Here is a 27,901-nt window from a genome sequence, read left to right as displayed (position 1 = left end):
GAAAGGAGTGCTGCATATTCAGCCCCCGTTTGTGCCTCCAGTGGCACCTTGGGATCTCAACGTGGTGTTGAGTTTCTTAAAATCACATTGGTTTGAGCCACTTAAAACCGTGGATCTAAAATATCTCACGTGGAAAGTGGTCATGTTATTGGCCTTGGCTTCGGCCAGGCGTGTGTCAGAATTGGCAGCTTTGTCATGTAAAAGCCCTTATCTGATTTTCCATATGGATAGGGCGGAATTGAGGACTCGTCCCCAGTTTCTCCCTAAGGTGGTATCAGCTTTTCACTTGAACCAACCTATTGTGGTGCCTGCGGCTACTAGGGACTTGGAGGATTCCAAGTTACTGGACGTAGTCAGGGCCTTGAAAATTTTATGTTTCCAGGACGGCTAGAGTCAGGAAAACTGACTCGCTATTTATCCTGTATGCACCCAACAAACTGGGTGCTCCTGCTTCTAAGCAGACTATTGCTCGCTGGATTTGTAGCACAATTCAGCTGGCGCATTCTGCGGCTGGACTGCCGCATCCTAAATCAGTAAAAGCCCATTCCACAAGGAAGGTGGGCTCATCTTGGGCGGCTGCCCGAGGGGTCTCGGCTTTACAACTTTGCCGAGCTGCTACTTGGTCAGGGGCAAACACGTTTGCAAAATTCTACAAATTTGATACCCTGGCTGAGGAGGACCTTGAGTTCTCTCATTCGGTGCTGCAGAGTCATCCGCACTCTCCCGCCCGTTTGGGAGCTTTGGTATAATCCCCATGGTCCTTTCGGAGTTCCCAGCATCCACTAGGACGTCAGAGAAAATAAGATTTTACTCACCGGTAAATCTATTTCTCGTAGTCCGTAGTGGATGCTGGGCGCCCATCCCAAGTGCGGATTGTCTGCAATACTTGTACATAGTTATTGTTAACTAAAGGGTTATTGTTGAGCCATCTGTTGAGAGGCTCAGTTGTTTTCATACTGTTAAACTGGGTATAGTATCACGAGTTATACGGTGTGATTGGTGTGGCTGGTAAGAGTCTTACCCGGGATTCAAAATCCTTCCTTATTATGTCAGCTCGTCCGGGCACAGTGTCCTAACTGAGGCTTGGAGGAGGGTCATAGTGGGAGGAGCCAGTGCACACCAGGTTACCTAAAAGCTTTCTTTAGTTGTGCCCAGTCTCCTGCGGAGCCGCTATTCCCCATGGTCCTTTCGGAGTTCCCAGCATGGACTACGAGAAATAGATTTACCGGTGAGTAAAATCTTATTTTTTTATATCTTGTGACATTGTGACGCAGCCCCGGTTGCTGTTATGAAACGGCTACAACCAGAATATTCCATCACGGCCGCACGGAGACCATGAGACCCTGCACAATGGAAGCAGTGGACTGGTGCCGCGCCATGCTGGATCCTATGTCCAATGTAGGTGCCTATAAGTGCCACTTATTATGTTAGTCTTGTACTATTCAGTCCTGATCTCTGTGAGACTATGGGGGTCATTCCGAGTTGATCGCTAGCTGCTTTCGTTCGCTGCGCAGCGATCAGGCAAAAAATCGGCACTTCTGCGCATGCGGTGCAATGAGCACGCGCGTCGTACTATCACGACGAACGGTGTAGTTTTACACAAGGTCTAGCGAAGCTTTTCAGTCGCACTGCTGGCCGCAGAGTGATTCACAGGAAGAGGGCGTTTCTGGGTGTCAACTGACCGTTTTCAGGGAGTGTTCGGAAAAACGCAGGCGTGTCAGGAAAAACGCAGGCGTGGCTGGGCGAACGCAGGGCGTGTTCGTGATGTCAAAACAGGAACTGAATAGTCTGAAGTGATCGCAAGCGCTGAGTAGGTATAGAGTTACTCTAAAACTGCACAAAAAAAGTTTGCCGCCGCTCTGCGATCCTTTCATTTGCACTTCTGCTAAGCTAAAATACACTCCCAGTGGGAGGCGGCTGCTAAAAACTGCTAACGAGCGATCAACTCGGAATGACCACCTATGTCAGAGATATGAGTATATCTATTTCTGCATTGTAAAACTTTGTCTCTGCAGCTTGCTCAGCGCCAGGAATTAATGCTCCGAGCGTTTGCAAAGCATAACAAAATGATGAGGGAATGCCAGAACGGGAAAGGTAAGTTACCAACCTACCCACACTGTTACCGTGAGGTGTGTATAACAGGCAGCAGCATTACCGTCTGCAGCCATCCAATCAGAGCGGCGGAATATGCTTTCACCTTCCAAGAGTAGACATATTGGTGCTACCATACATGTAATGGTGTGTTACCTTCCTGCACACCTGCAGCTGTAGGCTTCTAGTAATATGAATGGTTCAGCATGAACATGCTATTTTGGATGATTTATTGGGACATTTTCAAGGGAGAGGGGCGAAAAGAATGTAGGTTTCATATGGAGAATGATGAAAATGGGGATAATGCTAACCTAATCTGGATAATCTTTCACACTTTAAATAATCTCTGCACTAACTCCACTCCATTACTAATAATGGTGCTTTTGTGTGGCCCTCCACCATTCACTCGATTTTAGGAATGTCCATTTTTATATAGCAGGGACCTCAGTCTATCACCTTCCACACCTCTCCGTAGAAGAATAAAAATGATGGGCGGAAATTCCCACCTGGACTGCGTCTTGGTATGCAGTACTGCTGCCAGAATATGCTAATGTCACAGTCTCTGGGGTTTGTCTCTAATCCGCCGCTTGCGTACAAAGACGCATTAATCTTCTGAGCAAATAAGCCGCCGGAACAACTACAACTGCGTACGAGGACGCTTGCGACACGTCTACGTTTGACTAGCCACCCCTCCCCTGTTACCTCCCATAAACGCCCACTGACAGTTAATCACTGCATGCAAATCCTCACTGCAGATTCCGTCTGTTCGCAATCGCTGCTCCTGCGCAGTGCGACACTTACACATCGCTCTACTCCACAAACATCGGCACTGCGTCCACTTCTGAGTCAGGACCTAAGAGCTGCTGTCTTGGACCTTCCCTGCTACACGGAGGTGATGGGCAGAACTCCCAGATAGGAACATTGTGTTATTATAAGACAACGTAGACTGTGATATACATCATACATATTTATGCTTTCGGATGGTTTTGCTATAATCTCTACACTGCATTTCCTGACAACAGAACTTGTCAAGTTCCTTTGAAGAAAGTTACTCAGCAAAGTTTCTGTATTTTACTCCTGTGTTTTAAACCTGCAGGATTTGACCGTCACCTCTTGGGTCTTCTCCTCATTGCAAAAGAGCAAGGAATTGCTGTCCCGGAGCTCTACAACGACCCGGCTTTCACAAAAAGGTGAATAACCTGTAGATGCTACACGGTCATAAAGGGAGATATTGCCTCAGAGCACAATGTTTGGAGTTTTTATGTTCTCCATATGTTTGTGTGGATTTCCTCCAAAGGTTTATTCTCACACAATCCAAAATCATGCTGTTAGGTTAATTGGCTTCTGATTGGAAAATAATTACTCTAGCAGGGAATGTAGATTGTAAGCTCCACTGGGGCACAGACTCACTGCAATTTGCGTAATATGTGTGCACTATATTTAACTTACTATATAGCTAAAATAATATACTAAAATAAAATATTGAGGGTATATGTGTGGGTGACTCTAAGGAGAATCTCCCTGTTTCAACCCAGATGTATTAATCCTGGAGAAGTGATAAGTGCAAGGTGATAACGCACCAGCCAATCAGCTCCTAACTGTAAATGTACATGTTGGAGCTGATTGGCTGGTGTGTTATCACCTTGCACTTATCACTGCTTTATCACTTATCCAGGCTTAATACATCTGCCCCCAGGGGACTTAGTTTATTTTATTAAAGGGTATGGTAATGCAGATTAGTGGCTGTCTGTATTTTTCCATCCGATTTCTGCCATGACCAATAAAATGCCACCTTATGCCATCCTGTTCCCAATGCCTTATGCAAATAGAGTTCTTATATTTTACCAGCCTATGCTGTCATTATAATTATCAAAAACATGATGGGGCAGCACGTCATGCAAGCCTGCGACCATCACAATGTACCAGCCTGAACCCAACCCCAATGGAAACTTGTCTCCTCTCAAGTTTCTGCCCAGCATGGGGGGCATGATCTGGGTTATTGGGGGGGTTGTATATGTATGTATGTATGTATGTATGTATGTATGTGTGTGTATATGTATGTGTCTATATATATATATATATATATATATATATATATATATATATATATATATATATATATATATATATATATAATGTGGCAAGTGTTAGTATTGTGTGCTGCGGTTTACATAGTCCAGGTTCTTATCTACCTTATCTTCTTGTTTTATTTATTACAGTGGGGGAGGCGGCAACTTTGTTCTGTCCACTAGTCTTGTTGGCTATACCAATGTCCACGGAGCTGTAGTTCCCATGGTACACACTGGATATGGCTTTTTCTACAGGATCCGAGATGACCGGTATGTTTGTCAGTCTGCTCCATGTGCAATTTACCTGTATGTGTCACAGAGCTACTGTATAAGCCCTCCAATAACATGTTTTAAAGCCTTTGATCTGTATTAAAGCTTATCTCCAGCTCAAAGAGAATTTTACATTATGGGTGGAAGATAAGTAATACCTGGGGCCCGAGATATCCCCTCACACCTACTGGCATTGCCTGTTAACACAGATGGGGTTAGCAGGAGCAGGGCGGGTCCTGCAGTGTTATACCCCTTTCAGACCGCACAAATAACCCGGTATCGACCCAGTATATTGCCGGGTCAACGCGGGTCGCTGCGGTGTGGAAGGGGTCACTCCCGAATTCCCAGGTCGCCTGACCCGGTAATTCAACCCGGTCAATGCAACTCGGTACCCGTTTACAGCAAAGGGAGAGGCGGGGTGGAGATGATCTCATCTCCCAGCGCCACCTCCGATGCTGCCGCGGTCCCCACCCCTGATGGCAACCGACCAGGCATATTGTCGGGTTGGGAAGCCATTTCTCAGGGTCTAATGCCAGGTCGCCCCCGGGAAGGACCTGTTTCCAATTCCGGGGTGTGACCCGGCATTTGCGATCTGAGAACGGTATTAAAAAGGTGAATCTTACCAGGCGTTTATATGTAGTGGCAGCAGCCATTTTGTGATGGACCAATATTTCTCTTACGTCCTAGAGGATGCTGGGGTCCATATTAGTACCATGGGGTATAGACGGGTCCACCAGGAGCCATTGGCACTTTAAGAGTTTGAGAGTGTGGGCTGGCTCCTCCCTCTATGCCCCTCCTACCATACTCAGTTTATAAAATGTGCCCGGAGGAGGCGGTCACAGCTAGGGGAGCTCTACAGAGTTCTTCTGGTAAAGAGTAATTTTTTCTTTCAGGTTTTTTTATTTTACAGGGATGCTGTTGGCGACAGCCTCCCTGCAGCGTGGGACTGGGGGGGGGGGAGCAGTGTCCGCCCCACGGGGTCTTGAGCCACTGCTCCCGCTGACTGGACGGTGGCTCCAGAGGGGTCTGATCGTGCTCCGCCGCAGGGGAACGCTCGCCCCGGCAGCAGGCCGCCACCGCCTCAGAAGCTGAAGTGTGGCGAGTCCGTCACTGTCCCCCCCCCCCCCCCCCCTGCAAGCGAGGGGACAGTGTGAAGAGGGCGGCTACGGGTCAGGAGCGCGGTTGTTCCCGCGCTCCCGGAAGGCTCAGCGGTACCTTGGTGCGGCACTTGGGAGGGGGCGCCCTGGGCCAGCTCTGGACCCTGCACTGGTTTTCTTCAGCGTCTCGGGGTCTGCCAACCCAGGTCAGCATATTCCTCCGGCCAGTATAATCATCTTGTGAGCGGGAAGACAGCGCCACTGAAGGGGGCGGAGCTTCTCCTCAGAGCGGACCCAGCAGCGTTCAGCGCCATTTTTCCTGCCTGCAGCCACGGTTCACTGGATCCAGGTCCCTCCAGAGCTTTCTCCAGCAGTCTGTACGGTACCAGGGGGCTGTAAAAGGGGGGGGGAGGCTGCTTAAAGGCTGTGTCACCTATTAAGGGACACAGTGCTGGGAAGGGACTCCCTTTACCTGAAAAGCGCTGTGTGTGGGTTGGCTCCAATCTCTGTTTTTCTCTGCCGTTCTTGGGGGGAAAACTCTGTCCTCAAAATACCCTGTGTGTTTGTGGGGGGGGGGGGGGGGTGCAACATGTCTAGGGACACTGTTTCATATGCTGCGGAGGATTTGTCTTCCCAGGAAGACTCCATTCCATGTAATCAGGATTGCACTGTTTTAGCCCAGATCCCAGCTAGAGAGCCAGAATAGTTAGTCTCTCTGAGGGGGACTATTTATCAGATTTCTGATAGGGTGGCTAGGACTGAGCATGCCACTCAGGTCCTCCAGTCCTCTTTGCTCTTTGGTGGTATGGTCTGATCCTGCCTCCTCGGGGTCCCCTGCGGTACTTTCTAATACGCGTGCGCTTGCAATTATGCAGGATGACACGGACACCGACTCTAACACTGCAGACGGTGATGGGGAGGTGTTGCGGGGGACGGCATTACTTGCCAGGGGGGTAGGTTGATGATTGAGGCTGTTAGGGATGTTTTACACATTTCAGACACAGCTCCGGAACAGGTGGAGGAGGCCTTCTTCACAGATAATAAGAAGCCCCCCCCTCACTTTCCCAGCATCCAAGGATTGAATGCTATCTTAGAAAAGGCATGGGAAACTCCGGAAAAGAAATTCCAGATTCCCAAGAGAGTCTTGGTGGCTTTTCCCTTCCCAGAGGAAGATAGAAAGAGGTGGCAGTCCCGCCGATAGTCGACGCCTCTGTATCCAGGCTGTCCAAACAGGTAGTTTTACCGTTCCCGGGATCTACCGCGTTAAAGGTGGATGCTACGCTGAAATCCATTTACACGGCTTCGGGGGCTATATTGCGGCCCACTATAGCCTGTGCTTGGATTACTAAAGCTATTGCCAGGTGGTCGATCACTCTGCAGGAGGAATCGTCTACGCTGGACAAAGGTGGCGTTGATTTGTTTTTACGTAATAATCAGGATTCTGCAGGGTTCCTGGTGGATTCCATGAAGGACCTAGGTTCCATGGCTGCGGGGATCTCCTCCATGTCAGTCTCGGCTCGAAGGGATCTCTGGCTGCGCAACTGGTCTGCGGACACGGAATCCAGGAAGTGTGTGGAGGGCCTTCCGTACAAAGATCAGGCTCTATTTGGGGAGGCGCTGGATGCATGGGTTGCCACGGCTACCGCGGGTAAGTCTCCTTTTCTCCCCTTAGCTGCACCGGCTTCGAAAAAGCCCTTTTCATCTAACACGTCACAGTCCTTTCGGGCCGCGCGGCCTAGGAAGAATAAGCCTTCGAACACCTTCAGAGGTTGTCGTGCCAAAGGAAAGAAGTCTGCTCCCGCAGGTTCCCAGACCCAGAGGCCCGCTTCTGATACCCCTAAGTCCTCCGCATGATGGTGGACAGCTAGGCCTGGAGGAAGGTCAGTTGGGGGCGAGACTCCCACAGTTCAGCCACGCCTGGGTGTCATTGGGTCTGGACCCCTGGGTTCTGGATATAGTGTCCAGGGGGTACAGACTGGAGTTTCAAGAGCCCCTGCCTCACCGTTTCTTCAAGTCAGGCTTACCAGCGGTGCTGGCGGACAGGACAATTCTTCTGGAGGCCATCAGGAAATTGGTGGTGTCAGAGGTCATTGTTCAGGTCCCTCTTCAGCAACGGAACAAGGGTTAATATTCGAACCTTTTTGTGGCACCGAAACCGGATGGTTCGGTACGGCCTATTCTAAATTTAAAGTATTTGAACCCTTTTCTCAAGGAGTTCAAATTCAAGATGGAATCTCTGAGAGCTGTCGTTTCAGGTCTGTCGGAGGGGGAGTTCCTGGTGTCCCTAGACATCAAGGATGCCTACCTCCACCTTTACCATTTGGGCACCGCATCAAGCTTATCTCAGGTTTGCGCTGATGGACGATCACTATCAGTTCCAGGCGCTGCCGTTTGGCCTCTCAACAGCACCAAGGATCTTCACCAAGGTGATAGCGGAGATGATGGTTCTCCGCAGCAAATAGGGGGTCAACATAATTCCATATCTGGACGATCTCCTGATCAAGGCGTCATCCAGGGAGAGGTTGTTGCGGTTCATCACACTCACAACACAGCTGCTCAGGAAGCACGGTTGGATCCTGAACCTTCCGAAGTCTCATCTGGAGCCGACAAGGCGGATATCTTTCCTGGGAATGATCCTCGACACGGAAGTGAAGAGGGTATTTCTCCCGGCAGAGAAAGCGTTGGTGATTCAAACAATGGTCCGGGATGTCCTGCGGCCTACCCGGGTATCGGTTCATCAATGCATACGCCTTCTGGGGAAGATGGTTGCTGCCTACGAGGCTCTGCAGTACGGCAGGTTTCAGGCTCGACCTTTTTCAACTGGACCTCTTGGACCAGTAGTCGGGCTCTCAACCAACACATGCACAAGAGGATACGCCTGTCTCCACAAGCCAGGATTTCACTCCTCTGGTGGCTGCAACTTCCACACCTTCTGGAAGGGCGAAGGTTTGAAATTCAAGACTGGATCCTTCTGACCACAGATGCAAGTCTAAGAGGTTGGGGAGCGGTCGCACTGGGGGAAACCTTTCAAGGACGATGGTCGGATCAAGAGTCACTTCTCCCAATAAACATCCTGGAACTCAGGGCCGTGTACAACTCCCTTCTGCAAGCAGCACACCTTCTTCTACAGGATCGGGCTGTTCAGGTGCAGTCGGACAATGTGACCAGAGTAGCCTACATAAACCGACAAGGCGGAACGAAGGGCAGAGCTGCCATGGCAGAGGTGTCCAAAGATCCTCGTCTGGGCAAAAAGGCACGCGGTGACGATGTTGGCAATTTTCATTCCGGGCGTAGACTACTGGGAAGCAGACTTCCTCAGCAGACACGATCTCCATCCAGGGGAGTGGGGCCTCCATCCAGAGGTGTTCGAGGAGGTAACCGGTTGGTGGGGGGTTCCTCACATAGACATGATGGCCTCCCGCCTCAACAAGAAGCTACGGAGGTACTGTTCCAGGTCAAGTGACCCACAGGCGGTGGCGGACGCACTGGTAACACCTTGGGTGTTCAAATCAATGTATGTGTTCCCTCCACTTCCTCTGATACCAAAGGTTCTTCAACTCGTGAGAAGAGCAAAGGTTCTGGCAATCCTCTTTGCTCCGGACTGGCCAAGGAGGGCTTGGTACGCGGATCTGCTGGATCTTCTACTGGAAGATCCGCGGCCTTTGCCTCTGCAGGGGCCATTTGCTTATCAAGACTTACCGTGGCTTCGTTTGACGGCATGGCGGTTGAACGCCAGATCTTAGCTCGGAAGGGTATCCCGAGTGAGGTTATTCCTACCCTGATACAGGCCAGGAAGGGGGTAACGTCTAAGCATTACCATCGCATTTGGAAGAGATATGTCTCTTGGTGTGAGGCCAAGAAGTTCCCGGCGGTGGAATTTCAACTGGGACGTTTTCTCCTTTTTCCTGCAAGCAGGGGTGGATATGGGACTAAGACTGGGCTCCATCAAGGTCCAGATCTCTGCTTTGTCCATCTTCTTCCAAAAACAATTGGCTGGTCTTCCTGAGGTTCAGACCTTTTTGAAAGGGGTTCTGCACATCCAGCCTCCCTTTGTGGCACCTACGGCTCCATGGGATCTTGATGTGGTGCTGCAGTTCCTACAATCTGCTTGGTTTGAGGCTCTACAGGAGGCTGATCTCAAGTTTCTCACGTGGAAGGCGGTCACCTTGTTGGCCTTGGCTTCTGCACGACGCGTGTCGGAATTGGGGGCTTTATCTTGTAAAAGCCCCTATCTGATCTTCCATGAGGACAGGGCGGAACCTAGGACTCATCCACAGTTCCTACCTAAGGTTGTGTTGGCTTTCCACATCAACCAACCAATTGTGGTGCCAGTGGCTACTGACTCCTCAATTACTTCAAAGGCTTTGGATGTAGTGAGGACTTTGAAGATTTACGTGAAGAGGACGGCTCGTCACAGGAAAAGTGACTCCTTGTTTGTCCTCTATGATCCAAAGAAAATTGGATGTCCTGCTTCTAAGCAGACGATTTCACGCTGGATCAGGTTCACAATCCAGCATGCTTATTCCACGGCAGGATTGCCGTGTCCGAAATCCGTAAAGATCCACTCTACTCGTAAGGTGGGCTCTTCCGGGGTGTCTCGGCGATACAACTCTGCCGAGCAGCTACTTGGTCTGGGTCGAACACGTTTGCTAAGTTTTACAAGTTCGATACCTTGGCCTCTGCTGACCTCCAGTTTGGTCAAGCAGTGTTGCAGGAGCCTCCGCGCTCTTCCTCCCGTACTGGGAGCTTTGGTACATTCCCATGGTCCTAATATGGACCCCAGCATCCTCTAGGACGTAGGAGAAAATAGGATTTTAATTACCTGAAACGGTAAATCCTTTTCTCGTAGTCCGTAGAGGATGCTGGGCACCCGCCCAGCGCTTCGTTTTCCTGCATTGGTTATGGTTCAGTGTTACCTGGTTCCTAGGTAAGTTCTGTGTTATTTACTGTTTCAGCTGTTGCTGAGTTGTTCCGGCATGTTGGCCGGATTTTCATGTTTGTGTGAGCTGGTATGAATCTCGCCACTGTCTGTGTAATTCCTTCTCTTAAAGTATGTCGTCTCCTCTGGCACAGTTTCTAGACTGAGTTTGGTAGGAGGGGCATAGAGGGAGGAACTAGCCCACACTATTAAACTCTTAAAGTGCTCCTGGTGGACCCGTCAATACCCCATGGTACTAATATGGACCCCAGCATCCTCTACGGACTACGAGAAAAGGATTTACCGTTTCAGGTAATTAAAATCCTATTTTTTTAACACTGGAACCTGTTATTCCTCTAGGAACTTGTGATTTCACTGAGGTAAGAGGGATAGATGGGCAATAACAAAATGGCTGCTGCATGGGTATTGGGTAAATTTTTATAAAATCCCAGCGTATTGTAATGACTATATGGACTCTTGTATATGTGACTTGATAGGGTGGTGACTTTTGGTTTGGTCATTGTGTGTTTAGGTTTGTAGCAGCCTGCACTGCTTGGAAGTCCTGCCCTGAGACTGACGCGGAACAACTCTGCCGGACGGTGTTCCAGAACTTTACAGAGATGCTCCATCTGATGCACAGTGCTCGCCTGTAATTGGCAATGACGAAATTACACATGTGAACAAGGATTTTAGCACAGCGTTTACAATTCTTCCAAAGCAATATTTGTATGTCTAAGCCTGCTACATTCCACGGACAGAGCCAGCCTCACTGTAACGGTGTTAACACTTCAGACTGTAATTCATCTGAATTCAGGGAATGTTAGTTCCAAAATATTGCAATAGTTTGTTAAGCTGACCAGCCGCTTCACGGCCATTCCCATTTGGTCAGTCCCTACACTGACTCTCAAAAATCTGAGCATTGCTCTAAGGCATCTTTTGGATTTTAAATACACAGTATGCTTCTATCATGGGTTTAGGCCCTGTCTCACTCTTTTAAAGAGTTTATTTAAAATTCAAAAGATGCCTGAGAGCAATGCTCAGATTTTTGAGAGTCAGTGTAGGGACTGACCAAATGGGAATGGCCGTGAAGCGGCTGGTCAGCTTAACAAACTATTGCAATATTTTGGAACGAACATTCCCTGAATTCAGATGAAATACAGTTTGAACTGTTAGTATTAGGTGAGTGCTGAATTTGTATGATTTTTTTATTTAAATGGTGTGGTCACAAATACCACTGGCACCGCAGATGTATGAGTGCTGTGGGTTCTAGCCTATTGTTTGTTTGTATGTTTGTGTGTGTGTATATATATATATATATATATATATATATACACGCAATGTAACAAAGCAGTGGCACTCGGAGACTGTAAAAATCCAAAAGTATATTTCATGTGTAAAATCTCCAACGTTTCGGGGCTACATGTTCCCTTTGTCAAGGTGAATAACTGTTATTCACCTTGACAAAGGGAACATGTAGCCCCGAAACGTTGGCGATTTTACTCGTGAAATGTACTTTTAGATTTTTACAGTCTCCGAGTGCCACTGCTGTGTTTCATTGCGCTTCTATTTAAAATGAATTCACAGGGCACCAGAGCAGCACTGTACGTGAGGGAGGAGTGCCGGTCGTCAAACACAATTTTATTTATTTATATATATATATATATATATATATTTATATATATATACATACATACATACACATACACACACATACACACACATACACACACATTATATATATATATATATATATATATATATATATATATATATATATATATATAATTTGATTAAAGCAGTCTCAACATAAAATGTCCAGCCCTGAAGTTGCAGTCCAAGCTTCAATTCAGGTGCTGTCCGCGTCCCTTTCGCCTGTCAAGTAGCCTGTCGCCACCCACTTATTGTGTGGATCTGCTTTAGTGCTTGCATATAGCACTGCAGCTTTTGCTGTCATTAGCAGCTGTATTCGTCCATAGCTAAGTTGGTGGCTGGGTCAGCCAATGAAGTGGAGCTGTTCTATACCCAAAGTAAAGCAAGCATTTTCATTGGTAAAAACGACAAAATAGATGAAAAGCAGAGACATGTGAAAATGCACTTAATGGAACAACTACATGATTTTTTTGACACCATATTGTACTGAAAGTCCTTATTTAGGATGTCAGTGTCTGTGTTTTGGCACTGTGTATGCCTTAAAGTAAGATGTTTTTATGCTTACATGGGAAAATAGACATGTTTATAGATGGTGTTATCCTCATCTTTATTTCTGTTACACAGGTTAATTTCCTTTCTTTCTTTTTTTTTACTGCATGTACCGGATTATGGGTGCATTCAATAGCTGTCGGAAGCTGCCGTCTTGTCAGAAAGACGGCAGCTTCTGACATTTTTCGGTCGTAAGGGGTTCCGACCTATTCAGAAAGTGTAGTTTTTTTTCTGACAAGTCAGGAATTCCTGACTTGTCGGAAAACATGTGGATCGGCGGAATAACCACCGATCCACGTGCTACTGACGGGAACGGGACCAAATCCAACAGGTTTTGCCCACCATTCCGACCATCTCAATCCGACTTCAAAAAAAAAAAAAAGTCGGATTGAGGTGAGGAGACGGGGAGCAGTGCGGCAAGCTATGGGGAGTAGTGCGGCGGCTACAGGGTTCGGGGATGAGAGGTACCCCGGCCAGTCACTTCTCTCCCTGCAATGCAGCACTGGGTGGCCATGATGTGCGGCACCAGCAGCTCCCTGTGTTCTCACACACGGGGAGCTGCTGACAGCCGCACAGACACCGGCCAAATCCAACAGTCGGATTAGGCTCAAATCCGACAGTCGGATTTGGCCACTCTATTGAATAGGGGTTGTCTGATCCATTCCGACAAATGCATGTCGGAATGGATCTGACTCTTATTGAATATACCCCTTAGTAGTGCACAGGAGCATGTGTTTAAAAAAAATGCATTACATATATTCTGTGAAGTGATCTAGTTTTCTAGAAGGTTCAGTCAGTGAAAGACTACATATACACCCCATCACCTCACAATGTGGTTAGCTGTGTCCGTAGCACGAAGCAACAATGCAAACCAAATGCAACAATCTGTACAGAAAAACAATGCAGTCTACACAATGCAATAGCAATGCAATTTCAACAGAATGGAAATGCCTGTCATATTATCAGAGGCTCTGAGAGCAAAGAAAGTCATAAGACTTTAAAAAACTATAGTAAAATGCAAAATGTTTTTAATTACTACTGAACTTGAAAGATTTGAGCACCTGTAAATGTCAATATGATCCTTGTAGATCGGTGGAGTGCAGTAATGTGCAACATACAAAGTAAATGTGTCCAAAACTAATAACGCACTGCAAAGTCTAATGATAATGAGTCCGCTTATTCTGTTTGTTGGACATTTTAATTTTACATTTTAGCACACTGATTGCTTTGTCCTATCAAAATGAGTTTATATCCTGGACAGTATTTGAATTCTTAGTATTATATTAGACTCATTGAGATGATTTATTTTTTGTTTATTCAGAGTACTTCAGAAATACAGAGTAGAGGCAGCCATTTTGTGGCCTGAAATAATAACCACTACCAGTGCTTACATAGATGTTTCGGTCACTGATAAACATTCATGAGACTGTAGCCCATGAATTCACTCTGTAGCAGAGACATCACTGAGGTACTTTCTGTCACTGTTCCCTAGTGAATTGATGGTCTGCATTTTAGTGTATATTGGTTCAGAGCACAAAATGGCTGCCTTAAATACATGTGGGCGTAAAGCGTATTTTAATAACAACTATTACAGAGACTTATTGATGATAAAACATTCCCTTTGTATAAGCTAATAAGTGAAGTGTCTAATTGCTAATTATACACGCATATCATTTTAGCGTCTAAAAATTGTCTACTCACGTCTGAATGTTTTACTATTACTACTTATATTAAATGCATGATATAACAGTGTTCTACAACCACAAGATGTCCTATGTACTTCAAGGAAGATGCATAAACATCCAGTCTTAATCTTTATTGTGATTTCCCTCACTATGGCCTACAGGACTATAACAGGCCTGGACAACCTGTGGCTCTCCAGCTGTTGTGAAACTACAAGTCCCAGTATGCCCTATTAGGAAATGCTAAAACTGTGGCAGGGCATGCTGGGATGTGAAGTTTTACACCAGCTGGACAGCCACAGGTTGGTCAGTCCTGGACTAGGATATAACCCAGAAGCGGCCGTAGATGACTTTCTGACTGAATGTATTTTAATCTGTATAGATGCAACCTCAGTGCTGCTTTCTCAGGAGTGGGCATCGTAGATAAAATGACTTCCTGTTATAATAACAAAAAAAATATAAAAATAAAAATATTTTAAGACAAAAATTGCAATTGTCTGGGCTGTTTATACAGAACTTATTTGTCCTGCATTTTACATTTGCCTGTGTAGTTTATTACAAGAAATAATCCTCCAAAACTTCAGAATAAAAGTATGTTAGGACGGATTCCGTAAAATTCCTTTTTCATCCTTTGTCTCCTGTCGGGAATTATTGGTATGCACAGACTATATAGATCCCAGTTCTGGTTTATTTATACATGGGTGGGAGCTCTCCATGAGCTGGGATCATTGCCGGGACAGACATTGATCACAGTGATACTATTTAGTAATAAACTGTGTAAGGATGGGGAAATATATTTCTCTGACGTCCTAGTGGATGCTGAGAACTCCGTAAGGACCATGGGGAATAGACGGGCTCCGCAGGAGACTGGGCACTCTAAGAAAGAATTAGGACTACTGGTGTGCACTGGCTCCTCCCTCTATGCCCCTCCTCCAGACCTCAGTTAGAATCTGTGCCCGGCTCGAGCTGGTTGCACACTAGGGGCTCTCCTGAGCTTCTTGAAAAGAAAGTATTTATTAGGTTTTTTATTTTCAGTGAGATCTGCTGGCAACAGACTCACTGCTACGAGGGACTTAGGGGAGAGAAGCGAACCTACCTGCTTGCAGCTAGCTTGGGCTTCTAGGCTACTGGACACCATTAGCTCCAGAGGGATCGAACACAGGCCCAGCCTCGGTCGTCCGGTCCCGGAGCCGCGCCGCCGTCCCCCTTGCAGAGCCAGAAGCAAGAAGAACGTCCTGGAAATCTGCGGCTGAAGACTCCGGTCTTCATTAAGGTAGCACACAGCACTGCAGCTGTGCGCCATTGCTCCCTATGCACACCACATACTCCGGTCACTGATGGGTGCAGGGCGCTGGGGGGGGGCGCCCTGGGCTGCAATTAGAGTACCTTAAATTGGCAAAACAACACATAATATAGTCTAATAAACTATATATGTGTAAAAATCCCCTGCCATAATATTAATAAAAAAGCGGGAGAAGCCCGCCGAAAAAGGGGCGGGGCTATCTCCCTCAGCACACTGGCGCCATTTCCTCTTAACAGCTCCGCTGGAAGACAGCTCCCCAGGCTCTCCCCTGCAGTTTCCAGGCTCAAAGGGTAAAAAAGAGAGGGGGGGCACTAAATTTAGGCGCAAAACTGTATTGTATAGCTGCTATAGGGAAAATCACTTTCTGTAATAGTGTAAATCCCTGTTTATATAGCGCTGTGGTGTGTGCTGGCATACTCTCTGTCTCCCCAAGGGACTTGGTGGGGTCCTGTCCTCAGTCAGAGCATTCCCTGTGTTGTGCGGTGTGTCGGTACGGCTGTGTCGACATGTTTGATGAGGAGGCTTATGTGGAGGCGGAGCAGGTGCCGATAAATGTGATGTCACCCCCTGCGGGGTCGACACCAGAGTGGATGGATATGTGGAAGGTTTTACACGACAGTGTCAACTCCTTACATAAAAGGTTCGATGACATAACAGCTGTGGGACAGCCGGCTTCTCAGCCAGTGCCTGCCCAGGCGTCTCAAAGGCCATCAGGGGCTCAAAAACGCCCGCTACCTCAGATGGCAGACACAGATGTCGACACGGAGTCTGACTCCAGTGTCGACAATGACGAGACTAATGTACATTCCACTAGGGCCATCCGTTGCATGATTACGGCAATGAAAAATGTGTTGCACATTTCTGACATTAACCCAGGTACCACTAAAAAGGGTATTATGTTTGGGGAGAAAAAGCAACCAGTGGTTTTTCCCCCATCAGATGAGTTAAATGAAGTGTGTGAAGAAGCGTGGGCTTCCCCCGATAAGAAACTAGTGATTTCTAAAAAGTTACTAATGGCGTACCCTTTCCCGCCAGAGGACAGGTTACGTTGGGAGACATCCCCGAGGGTGGATAAAGCGCTCACACGCTTGTCAAAAAAGGTGGCACTGCCGTCTCAGGATACGGCCGCCTTAAAGGAGCCTGCAGATAGAAAGCAGGAGGCTATCCTGAAGTCTGTGTATACACACTCAGGTACTATACTGAGACCTGCTATTGCTTCAGCATGGATGTGCAGTGCTGCAGCAGCGTGGTCTGATTCCCTGTCTGATAACATTGATTCCCTTGACAGGGACACTATATTGCTAACCATAGAGCATATTAAAGACGTAGTCTTGTATATGAGAGATGCACAGAGGGATATTTGCCGGCTGGCATCTAGAATAAATGCAATGTCCATTTCTGCCAGGAGAGTATTATGGACTCGGCAGTGGACAGGTGATGCGGATTCTAAAAGGCACATGGAGGTTTTGCCTTACAAGGGTGAGGAATTGTTTGGGGATGGTCTCTCGGACCTCGTTTCCACAGCAACAGCTGGGAAGTCGACAATTTTACCTCAGGTTCCCTCACAGCCTAAAAAAGCACCGTACTATCAGGTACAGTCCTTTCGGCCCCAGAAAGGCAAGCGGGTTAAAGGCGCGTCCTTTCTGCCCAGAGGCAGGGGTAGAGGGAAAAAGCTGCACCATACAGCCAGTTCCCAAGAACAAAAATCCTCCCCTGCTTCCACTAAATCCACCGCATGACGCTGGGGCTCCACTGGTGGAGCCAGGTGCGGTGGGGGCCCGTCTCCGGAACTTCAGCGACCGGTGGGTTCGCTCACAGGTGGATCCCTGGGTTCTTCAAGTGGTATCTCAGGTATACAAGCTGGAATTCGAGACGTCTCCCCCTCGCCGTTACCTCAAATCAGCCTTGCCCACTACTCCCCAGGACAGGGAGGTAGTGCTGGCGGCAATTCACAAGCTGTACCTCCAGCAGGTGATAATAAAAGTTCCCCTCCTTCAACAGGGACGGGGTTACTATTCCACAATGTTTGTGGTACCGAAACCAGATGGTTCGGTGAGACCCATTCTAAATTTGAAATCCTTGAACACTTATATAAGGAAGTTCAAGTTCAAAATGGAATCGCTCAGGGCGGTTATTGCAAGCCTGGAAGAGGGGGATTACATGGTATCACTGGACATCAAGGATGCTTACCTGCATGTCCCCATTTACCCAACTCACCAGGTGTACCTCCGTTTTGTGGTACAGGACTGCCATTACCAATTCCAGACGTTGCCGTTTGGTCTGTCCACGGCACCGAGGGTATTTACCAAAGTAATGGCCGAAATGATGATACTCCTTCGAAAGAAGGGCGTTATAATTATCCCGTACTTGGACGATCTCCTTATAAAGGTGAGGTCCAGGGAGCAGTTGTTGGTCGGAGTAGCACTATCTCAGGAAGTGCTACAACAGCACGGCTGGATTCTGAATATTGCAAAGTCGCAGCTGGTTCCTACGACGCGTCTGCTGTTCCTGGGTATGATTCTGGACACAGAACAGAAGAAGGTGTTTCTCCCAGAGGAGAAGGCCAAGGAGTTGTCATCTCTGGTCAGAGACCTCCTGAAACCAAAACAGGTGTCGGTGCATCACTGCACGCGAGTCCTGGGAAAGATGGTAGCTTCAAACGGGGCAATTCCATTCGGCAGGTTCCATGCAAGGATCTTTCAGTGGGATCTGTTAGACAAGTGGTCCGGATCGCATCTTCAGATGCATCGGCTGATCACCCTGTCCCCGAGGGCCAGGGTGTCTCTGCTGTGGTGGCTGCAGAGTGCTCATCTTCTCGAGGGCCGCAGATTCGGCATACAGGACTGGGTCCTGGTGACCACGGATGCAAGCCTATGAGGTTGGGGGGCAGTCACTCAGGGAAGAAACTTCCAAGGACAATGGTCGAGTCAGGAGGCTTCCCTACACATAAATATTCTGGAACTAAGGGCCATTTACAATGCCCTAAGTCAGGCAAGACCCCTGCTTCAAAACCAGCCGGTGCTGATTCAGTCAGACAACATCACGGCGGTCGCCCATGTAAACCGACAGGGCGGCACAAGAAGCAGGATGGCGATGGCAGAAGCCACAAGGATTCTCCGATGGGCGGAAAATCACGTGATAGCACTGTCAGCAGTGTTCATTCCGGGAGTGGACAACTGGGAAGCAGACTTCCTCAGCAGGCACGACCTCCACCCGGGAGAGTGAGGACTTCATCCAGAAGTCTTCCAGCTGATGGTAAATCGTTGGGAAAAGCCACAGGTGGACATGATGGCGTCCCGCCTCAACAAAAAGCTAAAAAGATATTGCGCCAGGTCAAGGGACCCTCAGGCGATAGCTGTGGACGCTCTAGTGACACCGTGGGTGTACCAGTCGGTTTATGTGTTCCCTCCTCTTCCTCTCATACCAAAGGTGCTGAGGATAATAAAAAAGAGAGGAGTAAGAACTATACTCATCGTTCCGGATTGGCCAAGAAGGACTTGGTACCCGGAACTACAAGAAATTATCTCAGAGGACCCTTGGCCTCTGCCTCTCAGACAGGACCAGCTACAGCAGGGGCCCTGTCTGTTCTAAGACTTACCGCGGCTGCATTTGACGGCATGGAGGTTGAACGCTGGATCCTGATGGAAAAGGGCATTCCGGTTGAAGTCATTCCTACGCTGATAAAAACTAGGAAGGATGTGACAGCAAAACATTATCACCGCATATGGCGAAAATATGTTGCTTGGTGTGAGGCTATGAAGGCCCCCACTGAAGAATTTCAGCTGGGTCGATTTCTGCACTTCCTACAATCAGGAGTGACTATGGGCCTAAAATTGGGATCCATTAAAGTCCAGATTTCGGCCCTGTCTATTTTCTTTCAAAAAGAACTGGCTTCACTGCCTGAAGTTCAGACGTTTGTTAAGGGAGTGCTGCATATTCAGCCCCCTTTTGTGCCCCCAGTGGCACCTTGGGATCTCAACGTTGTGTTGGATTTCCTAAAATCACATTGGTTTGAGCCACTTCAGACCGTGGAATTAAAATATCTCACGTGGAAAGTGGTCATGCTTTTGGCCTTGGCTTCGGCTAGGCGGGTATCAGAATTGGCGGCTTTGTCCTGTAAAAGCCCCTATCTGATCTTCCATATGGACAGGGCAGAATTGAGGACTCGTCCCCAATTTCTCCCTAAGGTGGTATCAGCGTTTCATTTGAACCAACCTATTGTGGTGCCTGCGGCTACTCGGGACTTGGAGGCTTCCAAGTTGCTGGACGTAGTCCGGGCCCTGAAAATCTATGTTTCCAGGACGGCTAGAGTCAGAAAGACTGACTCGCTGTTTATCCTGCATGCACCCAACAAGCTGGGTGCTCCTGCTTCTAAGCAGACTATTGCTCGCTGGATCTGCTCCACGATTCAACTTGCACATTCTGCGGCTGGACTGCCGCATCCTAAATCAGTAAAAGCCCATTCCACGAGGAAGGTGGGCTCTTCTTGGGCGGCTGCCCGAGGGGTCTCGGCTTTACAACTTTGCCGAGCTGCTACCTGGTCGGGATCAAACACGTTTGCAAAATTCTACAAGTTTGATACCCTGGCCGAGGAGGACCTTGAGTTTGCTCATTCGGTGCTGCAGAGTCATCCGCACTCTCCCGCCTGTTTGGGAGCTTTGGTATAATCCCCATGGTCCTTACGGAGTTCCTAGCATCCACTAGGACGTCAGAGAAAATAAGAATTTACTCACCGGTAATTCTATTTCTCGTAGTCCGTAGTGGATGCTGGGCGCCCATCCCAAGTGCGGATTGTCTGAAATACTTGTATATAGTTATTGCCTAACTAAAGGGTTGTTGTTATGAGCCATCTGTTAGTGAGGCTCAGTTGTTATTCATACTGTTAACTGGGTATAGTATCACGAGTTGTACGGTGTGATTGGTGTGGCTGGTATGAGTCTTACCCGGGATTCCAAATCCTTTCCTTGTTGTGTCAGCTCTTCCGGGCACAGTTTCCCTAACTGAGGTCTGGAGGAGGGGCATAGAGGGAGGAGCCAGTGCACACCAGTAGTCCTAATTCTTTCTTAGAGTGCCCAGTCTCCTGCGGAGCCCGTCTATTCCCCATGGTCCTTACGGAGTTCCCAGCATCCACTACGGACTACGAGAAATAGAATTACCGGTGAGTAAATTATTATTTCTCTGACGTCCTAGTGGATGCTGGGGACTCCGTAAGGACCATGGGGAATAGACGGCTCCGCAGGAGACTGGGCACATCTAAAGAAAGATTTCGGACTATCTGGTGTGCACTGGCTCCTCCCCCTATGACCCTCCTCCAAGCCTCAGTTAGATTTCTGTGCCCGGCTGAGCTGGATGCACACTAGGGGCTCTCCTGAGCTCCTAGAAGAAAGTATAGTTTAGGTTTTTTATTTTCAGTGAGACCTGCTGGCAACAGGCTCACTGCAACGAGGGACTAAGGGGAGAAGAAGCGAACCTACCTAAGTGGTGGTAGCTTGGGCTTCTTAGGCTACTGGACACCATTAGCTCCAGAGGGATCGAACACAGGACCCGACCTCGTCGTCCGTTCCCGGAGCCGCGCCGCCGTCCCCCTTACAGAGCCAGAAACAAGAAGGTGGTCCGGAAAATCTGCGGCTGAAGACTTCTGTCTTCTCCAAGGTAGCGCACAGCACTGCAGCTGTGCGCCATTGCTCCTCATGCACACCACACACTGCGGTCACTGATGGGTGCAGGGCGCTGGGGGGGGGCGCCCTGAGCAGCAATAGTAACACCTTGGCTGGCAAAACGAACACCATATATAGCCCCAGAGGCTATATAGGTGTATATTAACCCCTGCCAGAAACGATAAAATAGCGGGAGAAAGCCCGCCGAAAAAGGGGCGGAGCCAACTCCCTCAGCACACTGGCGCCATTATTCCCTCTCAGCTTCGCTGGAAGGAAGCTCCCTGGCTCTCCCCTGCAATCCTGCACTACAGAAAGGGTAAAAAAAAGAGGGGGGGCACAATTTAGGCGCAGTATATATATATATTATAGGCAGCTATAGGGGAAAACACTCTGTATAGTGATATCCCTGTGTTATATAGCGCCCTGGTGTGTGCTGGCATACTCTCCCTCTGTCTCCCCAAAGGGCTTTGTGGGGTCCTGTCCTCTGTAAGAGCATTTCCTGTGTGTCTGCTGTGTGTCGGTACTGCTGTGTCGACATGTATGATGAGGATAATGATGTGGAGGCGGAGCAAATGCCTGTGAATGTGATGTCACCCCCTGCGGGGTCGACACCAGTGTGGATGGACTTATGGAAGGAATTACGTGACAGTGTCAGCTCCTTACATAAAAGGTTTGACGACATAGGACAGCCGGCTACTCAGCTTGTGCCTGTCCAAGCGTCTCAAATGTCATCAGGGGCTATAAAACGCCCGCTACCTCAGATGACAGATACAGATGTCGACACGGATACCGACTCCAGTGTCGACGATGATGAGACGAGTGTACCCTCCAATAGATCCACCCGTTATATGATTGAGGCTATGAAAAATGTATTACACATTTCTGATGATACCCCAGGTACCACAAAAAAGGGTATTATGTTTGGTGAGAAAAAACTACCAGTAGTTTTTCCTGCATCTGACGAATTAAATGAGGTGTGTGAGGAAGCGTGGACTTCCCCAGATAAGAAATTGATCATTTCTAAACGGTTAATGGCTGCGTACCCTTTCCCGCCAGAGGATAGGTCACGCTGGGAAACACCCCCTAGGGTAGATAAAGCGCTGACACGCTTATCAAAGAAGGTGGCACTACCGTCTCCGGATACGGCCGCCCTAAAAGAACCTGCTGATAGAAAGCAGGAAAGTACCCTAAAATCTATATACACACACACTGGCATTATATTGAGACCCGCTATTGCATCAGCTTGGATGTGCAGTGCTGCTGCTGCGTGGTCAGACTCCCTGTCGGAAAACATTGATACCATGGATAGGGACAATATTTTGCTAACGATTGACCATATAAAAGACGCGGTCTTATACATGCGTGATGCACAGAGGGATATTTGCCGGCTGGCATCAAAAATAAGCGCTATGTCCATTGCCGCCAGACGGGGGTTATGGACTAGGCAATGGTCAGGTGATGCCGACTCCAAGCGGCACATGGAAGTTTTACCCTATAAAGGGGTGGAACTTTTTGGGGAAGGTCTTTCAGACCTCGTTTCCACAGCTACTGCTGGGAAATCGACTTTTTTGCCACAGGCTACCCCACAGCAAAAGAAAGCACCGTATTATCAGGTACAGTCCTTTCGGCCCCAGAAAAATAAGCGGGCTAGAGGCTCATCCTTTCTGCCGAGGGGCAGAGGAAGGGGGAATAAGCTGCAGCACACAGCTAGTTCCCTGGAGCAGAAGTCCTCCCCTGCGTCCGGTAAGTCCACAGCATGACGCTGGGGCTGTTCAGGCGGAATCGGGAACGGTGGGAGCACGTCTCAGGTTTTTCAGCACACAGTGGGCTCTCTCACAAGTGGATCCCTGGGTCCTTCAAGTGGTATCTCAGGGGTACAGGCTGGAATTCGAGACGTCTCCCCCCGCCGTTTCCTAAAATCTGCCTTGCCGGCAACTCCCTCTGCCAGGGAGGCAGTGTTGGTGGCTATTCAAAAACTGTATTCACAGAAAGTGATTGTCAAGGTACCCCTCCTTAAGCAAGGAAAGGACTACTACTCCACAATGTTTGTGGTACCGAAACCGGACGGTTCGGTGAGACCCATCTTAAATTTAAAAGCCTTGAACACTTATTTAAAAAGGTTCAAGTTCAAGATGGAATCGCTCAGGGCGGTTATTGCGAGCCTGGAGGAGGGGGATTACATGGTATCCCTGGACATCAAGGATGCGTACCTGCATGTCCCCATTTACCCTCCGCACCAGGAGTACCTCAGATTTGTGGTACAGGACTGTCACTATCAGTTCCAGACGCTGCCGTTTGGGTTATCCACGGCACCGAGGGTCTTTACCAAGGTAATGGCCGAAATGATGATACTCCTTCGCAAGAAGGGAGTTTTAATTATCCCGTACTTGGACGATCTCCTGATAAAGGCGAGGTCCAAAGAACAGTTGATAGTGGGGTTGGCACTTTCTCAGGAAGTGCTACAACAGCACGGCTGGATTCTAAACATTCCAAAGTCACAGCTGGTCCCGACGACACGTCTTCTGTTCTTGGGAATGATTCTGGACACAGACCAGAAAAAAAGTGTTTCTTCCACTGGAAAAAGCCGAGGAATTGTCATCTCTGGTCAGAGACATCCTAAAACCAGGAAAAGTGTCGGTACATCAATGCACACGAGTCCTGGGAAAAATGGTAGCTTCGTACGAAGCAATTCCATTCGGAAGGTTCCACGCAAGGACGTTCCAGTGGGACCTGTTGGACAAATGGTCCGGGTCCCATCTCCAGATGCAACAGCGGATAACCCTATCGGCCAGAACCAGGGTGTTGCTGCTGTGGTGGCTGCAGAGGGCTCATCTACTAGAGGGCCGCAGATTCGGAATACAGGACTGGGTCCTGGTGACCACGGATGCCAGCCTTCGGGGCTGGGGGGCAGTCACAAAGGGAAGAGATTTCCAAGGACTGTGGTCAGATCAGGAGATTTCTCTTCACATAAATATCCTGGAGCTAAGGGCCATTTACAATGCCCTAAGCCAGGCAAGACCCCTGCTTCAAAACCAGCCGGTACTGATCCAGTCAGACAACATCACGGCGGTCGCCCATGTAAACAGACAGGGCGGCACGAGAAGCAGGATGGCGATGGCAGAAGCCACAAGGATTCTCAGATGGGCAGAGAATCATGTGTTAGCACTAACGGCAGTGTTCATTCCGGGAGTGGACAACTGGGAAGCAGACTTTCTCAGCAGGCACGACCTCCACCCGGGAGAATGGGGACTTCATCCAGAAGTCTTCCAAATGCTAGTCAACCGGTGGGAAAAACCACAGATAGACATGATGGCGTCCCGCCTCAACAAGAAGTTGACAAGATATTGCGCCCGGTCAAGAGACCCTCAGGCGATAGCGGTGGACGCTCTAGTGACACCATGGGTGTATCAGTCGGTTTATGTGTTTCCTCCTCTACCTCTCATACCCAAGGTACTGAGAATAATAAGAAGGTGAGGAGTGAAAACCATACTCGTGGTTCCGGATTGGCCAAGATGAGCTTGGTACCCGGAACTTCAAGAGATGCTTACAGAGGACCCTTGGCCTCTGCCGCTCAGACAAGACCTGCTGCAGCAGGGACCCTGTCTGTTCCAAGACTTACCGCGGCTGCGTTTGACGGCATGGCGGTTGAACACCGGATCCTGAAGGAAAAGGGTATTCCGGAGGAAGTCATCCCTACCCTGATCAAAGCCAGGAAGGATGTCACCGCAAGACATTATCACCGCATTTGGCGAAAATATGTTGCTTGGTGTGAGGCCATGAAGGCCCCGACGGAGGAATTTCAACTGGGTCGATTTCTGCACTTCCTGCAAGCAGGGGTGACGTTGGGCCTCAAATTGGGGTCCATAAAGGTCCAGATTTCGGCTCTGTCGATTTTCTTCCAAAAAGAACTGGCTTCACTGCCTGAAGTTCAGACTTTTGTCAAAGGAGTACTGCATATTCAGCCTCCTTTTGTGCCCCCAGTGGCACCTTGGGATCTCAATGTGGTTTTGGCATTCCTGAAATCACATTGGTTCGAACCACTTAAGACTGTGGATTTAAAATATCTCACGTGGAAAGTGGTCATGCTGTTGGCCCTGGCGTCGGCCAGGAGGGTTTCAGAATTGGCGGCTTTGTCTTGTAAAAGCCCTTATCTGATTTTCCATATGGATAGGGCAGAATTGAGGACTCGTCCTCAGTTTCTCCCAAAGGTGGTCTCAGCTTTTCACTTGAACCAACCTATTGTGGTGCCTGCGGCTACTGGGGACTTGGAGGATTCCAAGTTGCTGGACGTAGTCAGGGCCCTTAAAATTTATATTTCCAGGACGGCTGGAGTCAGAAAGACTGACTCGCTGTTTATCCTGTATGCACCCACCAAGCTGGGTGCTCCTGCTTCTAAGCAGTCTATTGCGCGCTGGATTTGTAGCACTATTCAGCTGGCGCATTCTGCGGTGGGCTTACCGCAGCCTAAATCTGTAAAAGCCCATTCCACACGGAAGGTGGGCTCATCTTGGGCGGCTGCCCGAGGGGTCTCGGCTTTACAACTTTGCCGAGCAGCTACTTGGTCGGGGGCAAACACGTTTGCAAAATTCTACAAATTTGATACCCTGTCTGAGGAGGACCTGGAATTCTCTCATTCGGTGCTGCAGAGTCATCCGCACTCTCCCGCCCGTTTGGGAGCTTTGGTATAATCCCCATGGTCCTTACGGAGTCCCCAGCATCCACTAGGACGTCAGAGAAAATAAGAATTTACTCACCGGTAATTCTATTTCTCGTAGTCCGTAGTGGATGCTGGGCGCCCATCCCAAGTGCGGATTGTCTGCGATACCTGTACATAGTTATTGTTACAAAAATCGGGTTTTGTTGTGAGCCATCTCTTCAGAGGCTCCATTTGTTATCATACTGTTAACCGGGGTTCCTATCACGTGTTATATGGTGTGATTGGTGTGGCTGGTATGAGTCTTACCCGGGATTCAAAAATCCTTCCTTATTGTGTCAGCTCTTCCGGGCACAGTTCCTAACTGAGGCTTGGAGGAGGGTCATAGGGGGAGGAGCCAGTGCACACCAGATAGTCCGAAATCTTTCTTTAGATGTGCCCAGTCTCCTGCGGAGCCGTCTATTCCCCATGGTCCTTACGGAGTCCCCAGCATCCACTACGGACTACGAGAAATAGAATTACCGGTGAGTAAATTCTTATTTATTTCTACATTAGGGGGTATCAGTTGTATTATGTGATGTTCATACACTGGTGGGAGGGGGGAGATGTTGGTAATATACTGTGTAAGGATGGGGTAATATATAACTACATTAGGTTGTATCAGGTATAGCGTGGCAGATGTACTAAGCCTTGAAATGTGATGAGGTGGAGTGAAATAAAGTACCAGCCAATCAGCTCCTAACTGCCATTTTACAGACTGTGTGAAAAGTGACAGGAGCTGAATGGTTGGTAGTTTATCACTCTCCACTTTATCACTTTTCTAAGCTTAGGGGCTTATTCAGGTTTGTTAGCAAACCAAGGCCCAGATTTATCAAGCCGTGGAGTGTGATAAAGTCTGAACCAATCAGCTCCTAACTGTAAGTTTTTAAATACAGCCTGTAACATGGCATTTAGAGGCTGATTGGCTGGTACTTTATCACCGTGCAATTCATCACTCTCCAAGGCTTGATAAATCTGTGCCCCAAAAAGCACACTAATGGGCAAAACCATGTTGCACTACAGCTAGGGCAGATGCAACATGTGCAGAGAGGACTGTTCTGCAAAAATCGGGAAAGTTGGGAGGAAGCACATATGCATTATTAGTGGGTATCAAGTATGTACATACTACATAATTTCTTGGTAGAATGAGCTTATTCAACTGTTGCCTGAGAAGTTACACTGGAGGGACTGCAGGTGGCGCTGTTGCTAAAGTGTTATTGTGTTGTATCTCTATGCTGTGATCTGTTTTGCAGAATGTGTCGGAAACCTCCATAGTTTATATAATTATTCCTGTGTGGGAAAATACCTGCACTGTTAATACTAAAATTATTCTACATATATATAGCCTACATGTTAGACTGATCAAATAATATGCTGGGAGAGAATAGTATCCAGCTGTAACAGAGCAGTAATATTATGCTCAGAGGTTTAACTTCAATTAAAGTTTATTTTACAGAGAAATGTGTAATCCTGAGGTAAAACTTATCCTAAATCTACTGCAGGGAGTGATGCTCGGGGGTGGTCTTCAGGTTGCCGGCGGCCGGGTTCCCGCCGACCACCATACCGGTGCCGGCATACCGACATCTTTTCTCCCTCTTGGGGGTCCACGACCCCCCTGGAATTAGTACCGTGCCCGCAGCGTGGCGAGCCTGCAAGGGGCTCATTTGCGCTCGCCCAGCTGTCAATATGCCGGCGGTCGGGATTCCCGCGCCGGTATGCTGGTCGCCGGGACCCCGAACACCGGCAAACCATACTACACCTGTGCTCTGTGTCATATATGCACCCCATCACTATGTGATCCATTATGAAATAAATATATCATGTATAAAATATACTGCAGCCACCTGCAGCTGTGATGGTACTGTTAACACACCTGTTATGGGGAGATGCATATTGTCAGGCACTTGAGGAATAATCAGCAT

At 48.4% G+C, this 27,901-nt stretch overlaps 1 protein-coding gene across 2 annotated transcripts in view; it reads left to right on the top strand.

The window, feature by feature from the left end:
• CROT (carnitine O-octanoyltransferase) overlaps nt 1–11,132 on the top strand; it is a 164,166-nt gene extending 153,034 nt beyond the window's left edge. For both annotated transcript variants that reach the window (XM_063921450.1, XM_063921449.1), the window contains exons 13-17: nt 1,275–1,398; nt 2,016–2,094; nt 3,188–3,281; nt 4,311–4,430; nt 10,978–11,132. In XM_063921450.1, coding sequence (XP_063777520.1) covers nt 1,275–1,398; nt 2,016–2,094; nt 3,188–3,281; nt 4,311–4,430; nt 10,978–11,098 — 538 coding nt within the window. In that variant the 3' untranslated portion in view covers nt 11,099–11,132. The remainder of the gene's footprint in view (nt 1–1,274; nt 1,399–2,015; nt 2,095–3,187; nt 3,282–4,310; nt 4,431–10,977) is intronic.
• Nucleotides 11,133–27,901: the final 16,769 nt, after the last annotated feature.

This window comes from Pseudophryne corroboree, chromosome 5 (genome assembly GCF_028390025.1).
Source record: "Pseudophryne corroboree isolate aPseCor3 chromosome 5, aPseCor3.hap2, whole genome shotgun sequence".
NCBI lineage: Eukaryota > Metazoa > Chordata > Amphibia > Anura > Myobatrachidae > Pseudophryne > Pseudophryne corroboree.
This window is presented reverse-complemented; position numbering and strand designations above follow the sequence as displayed.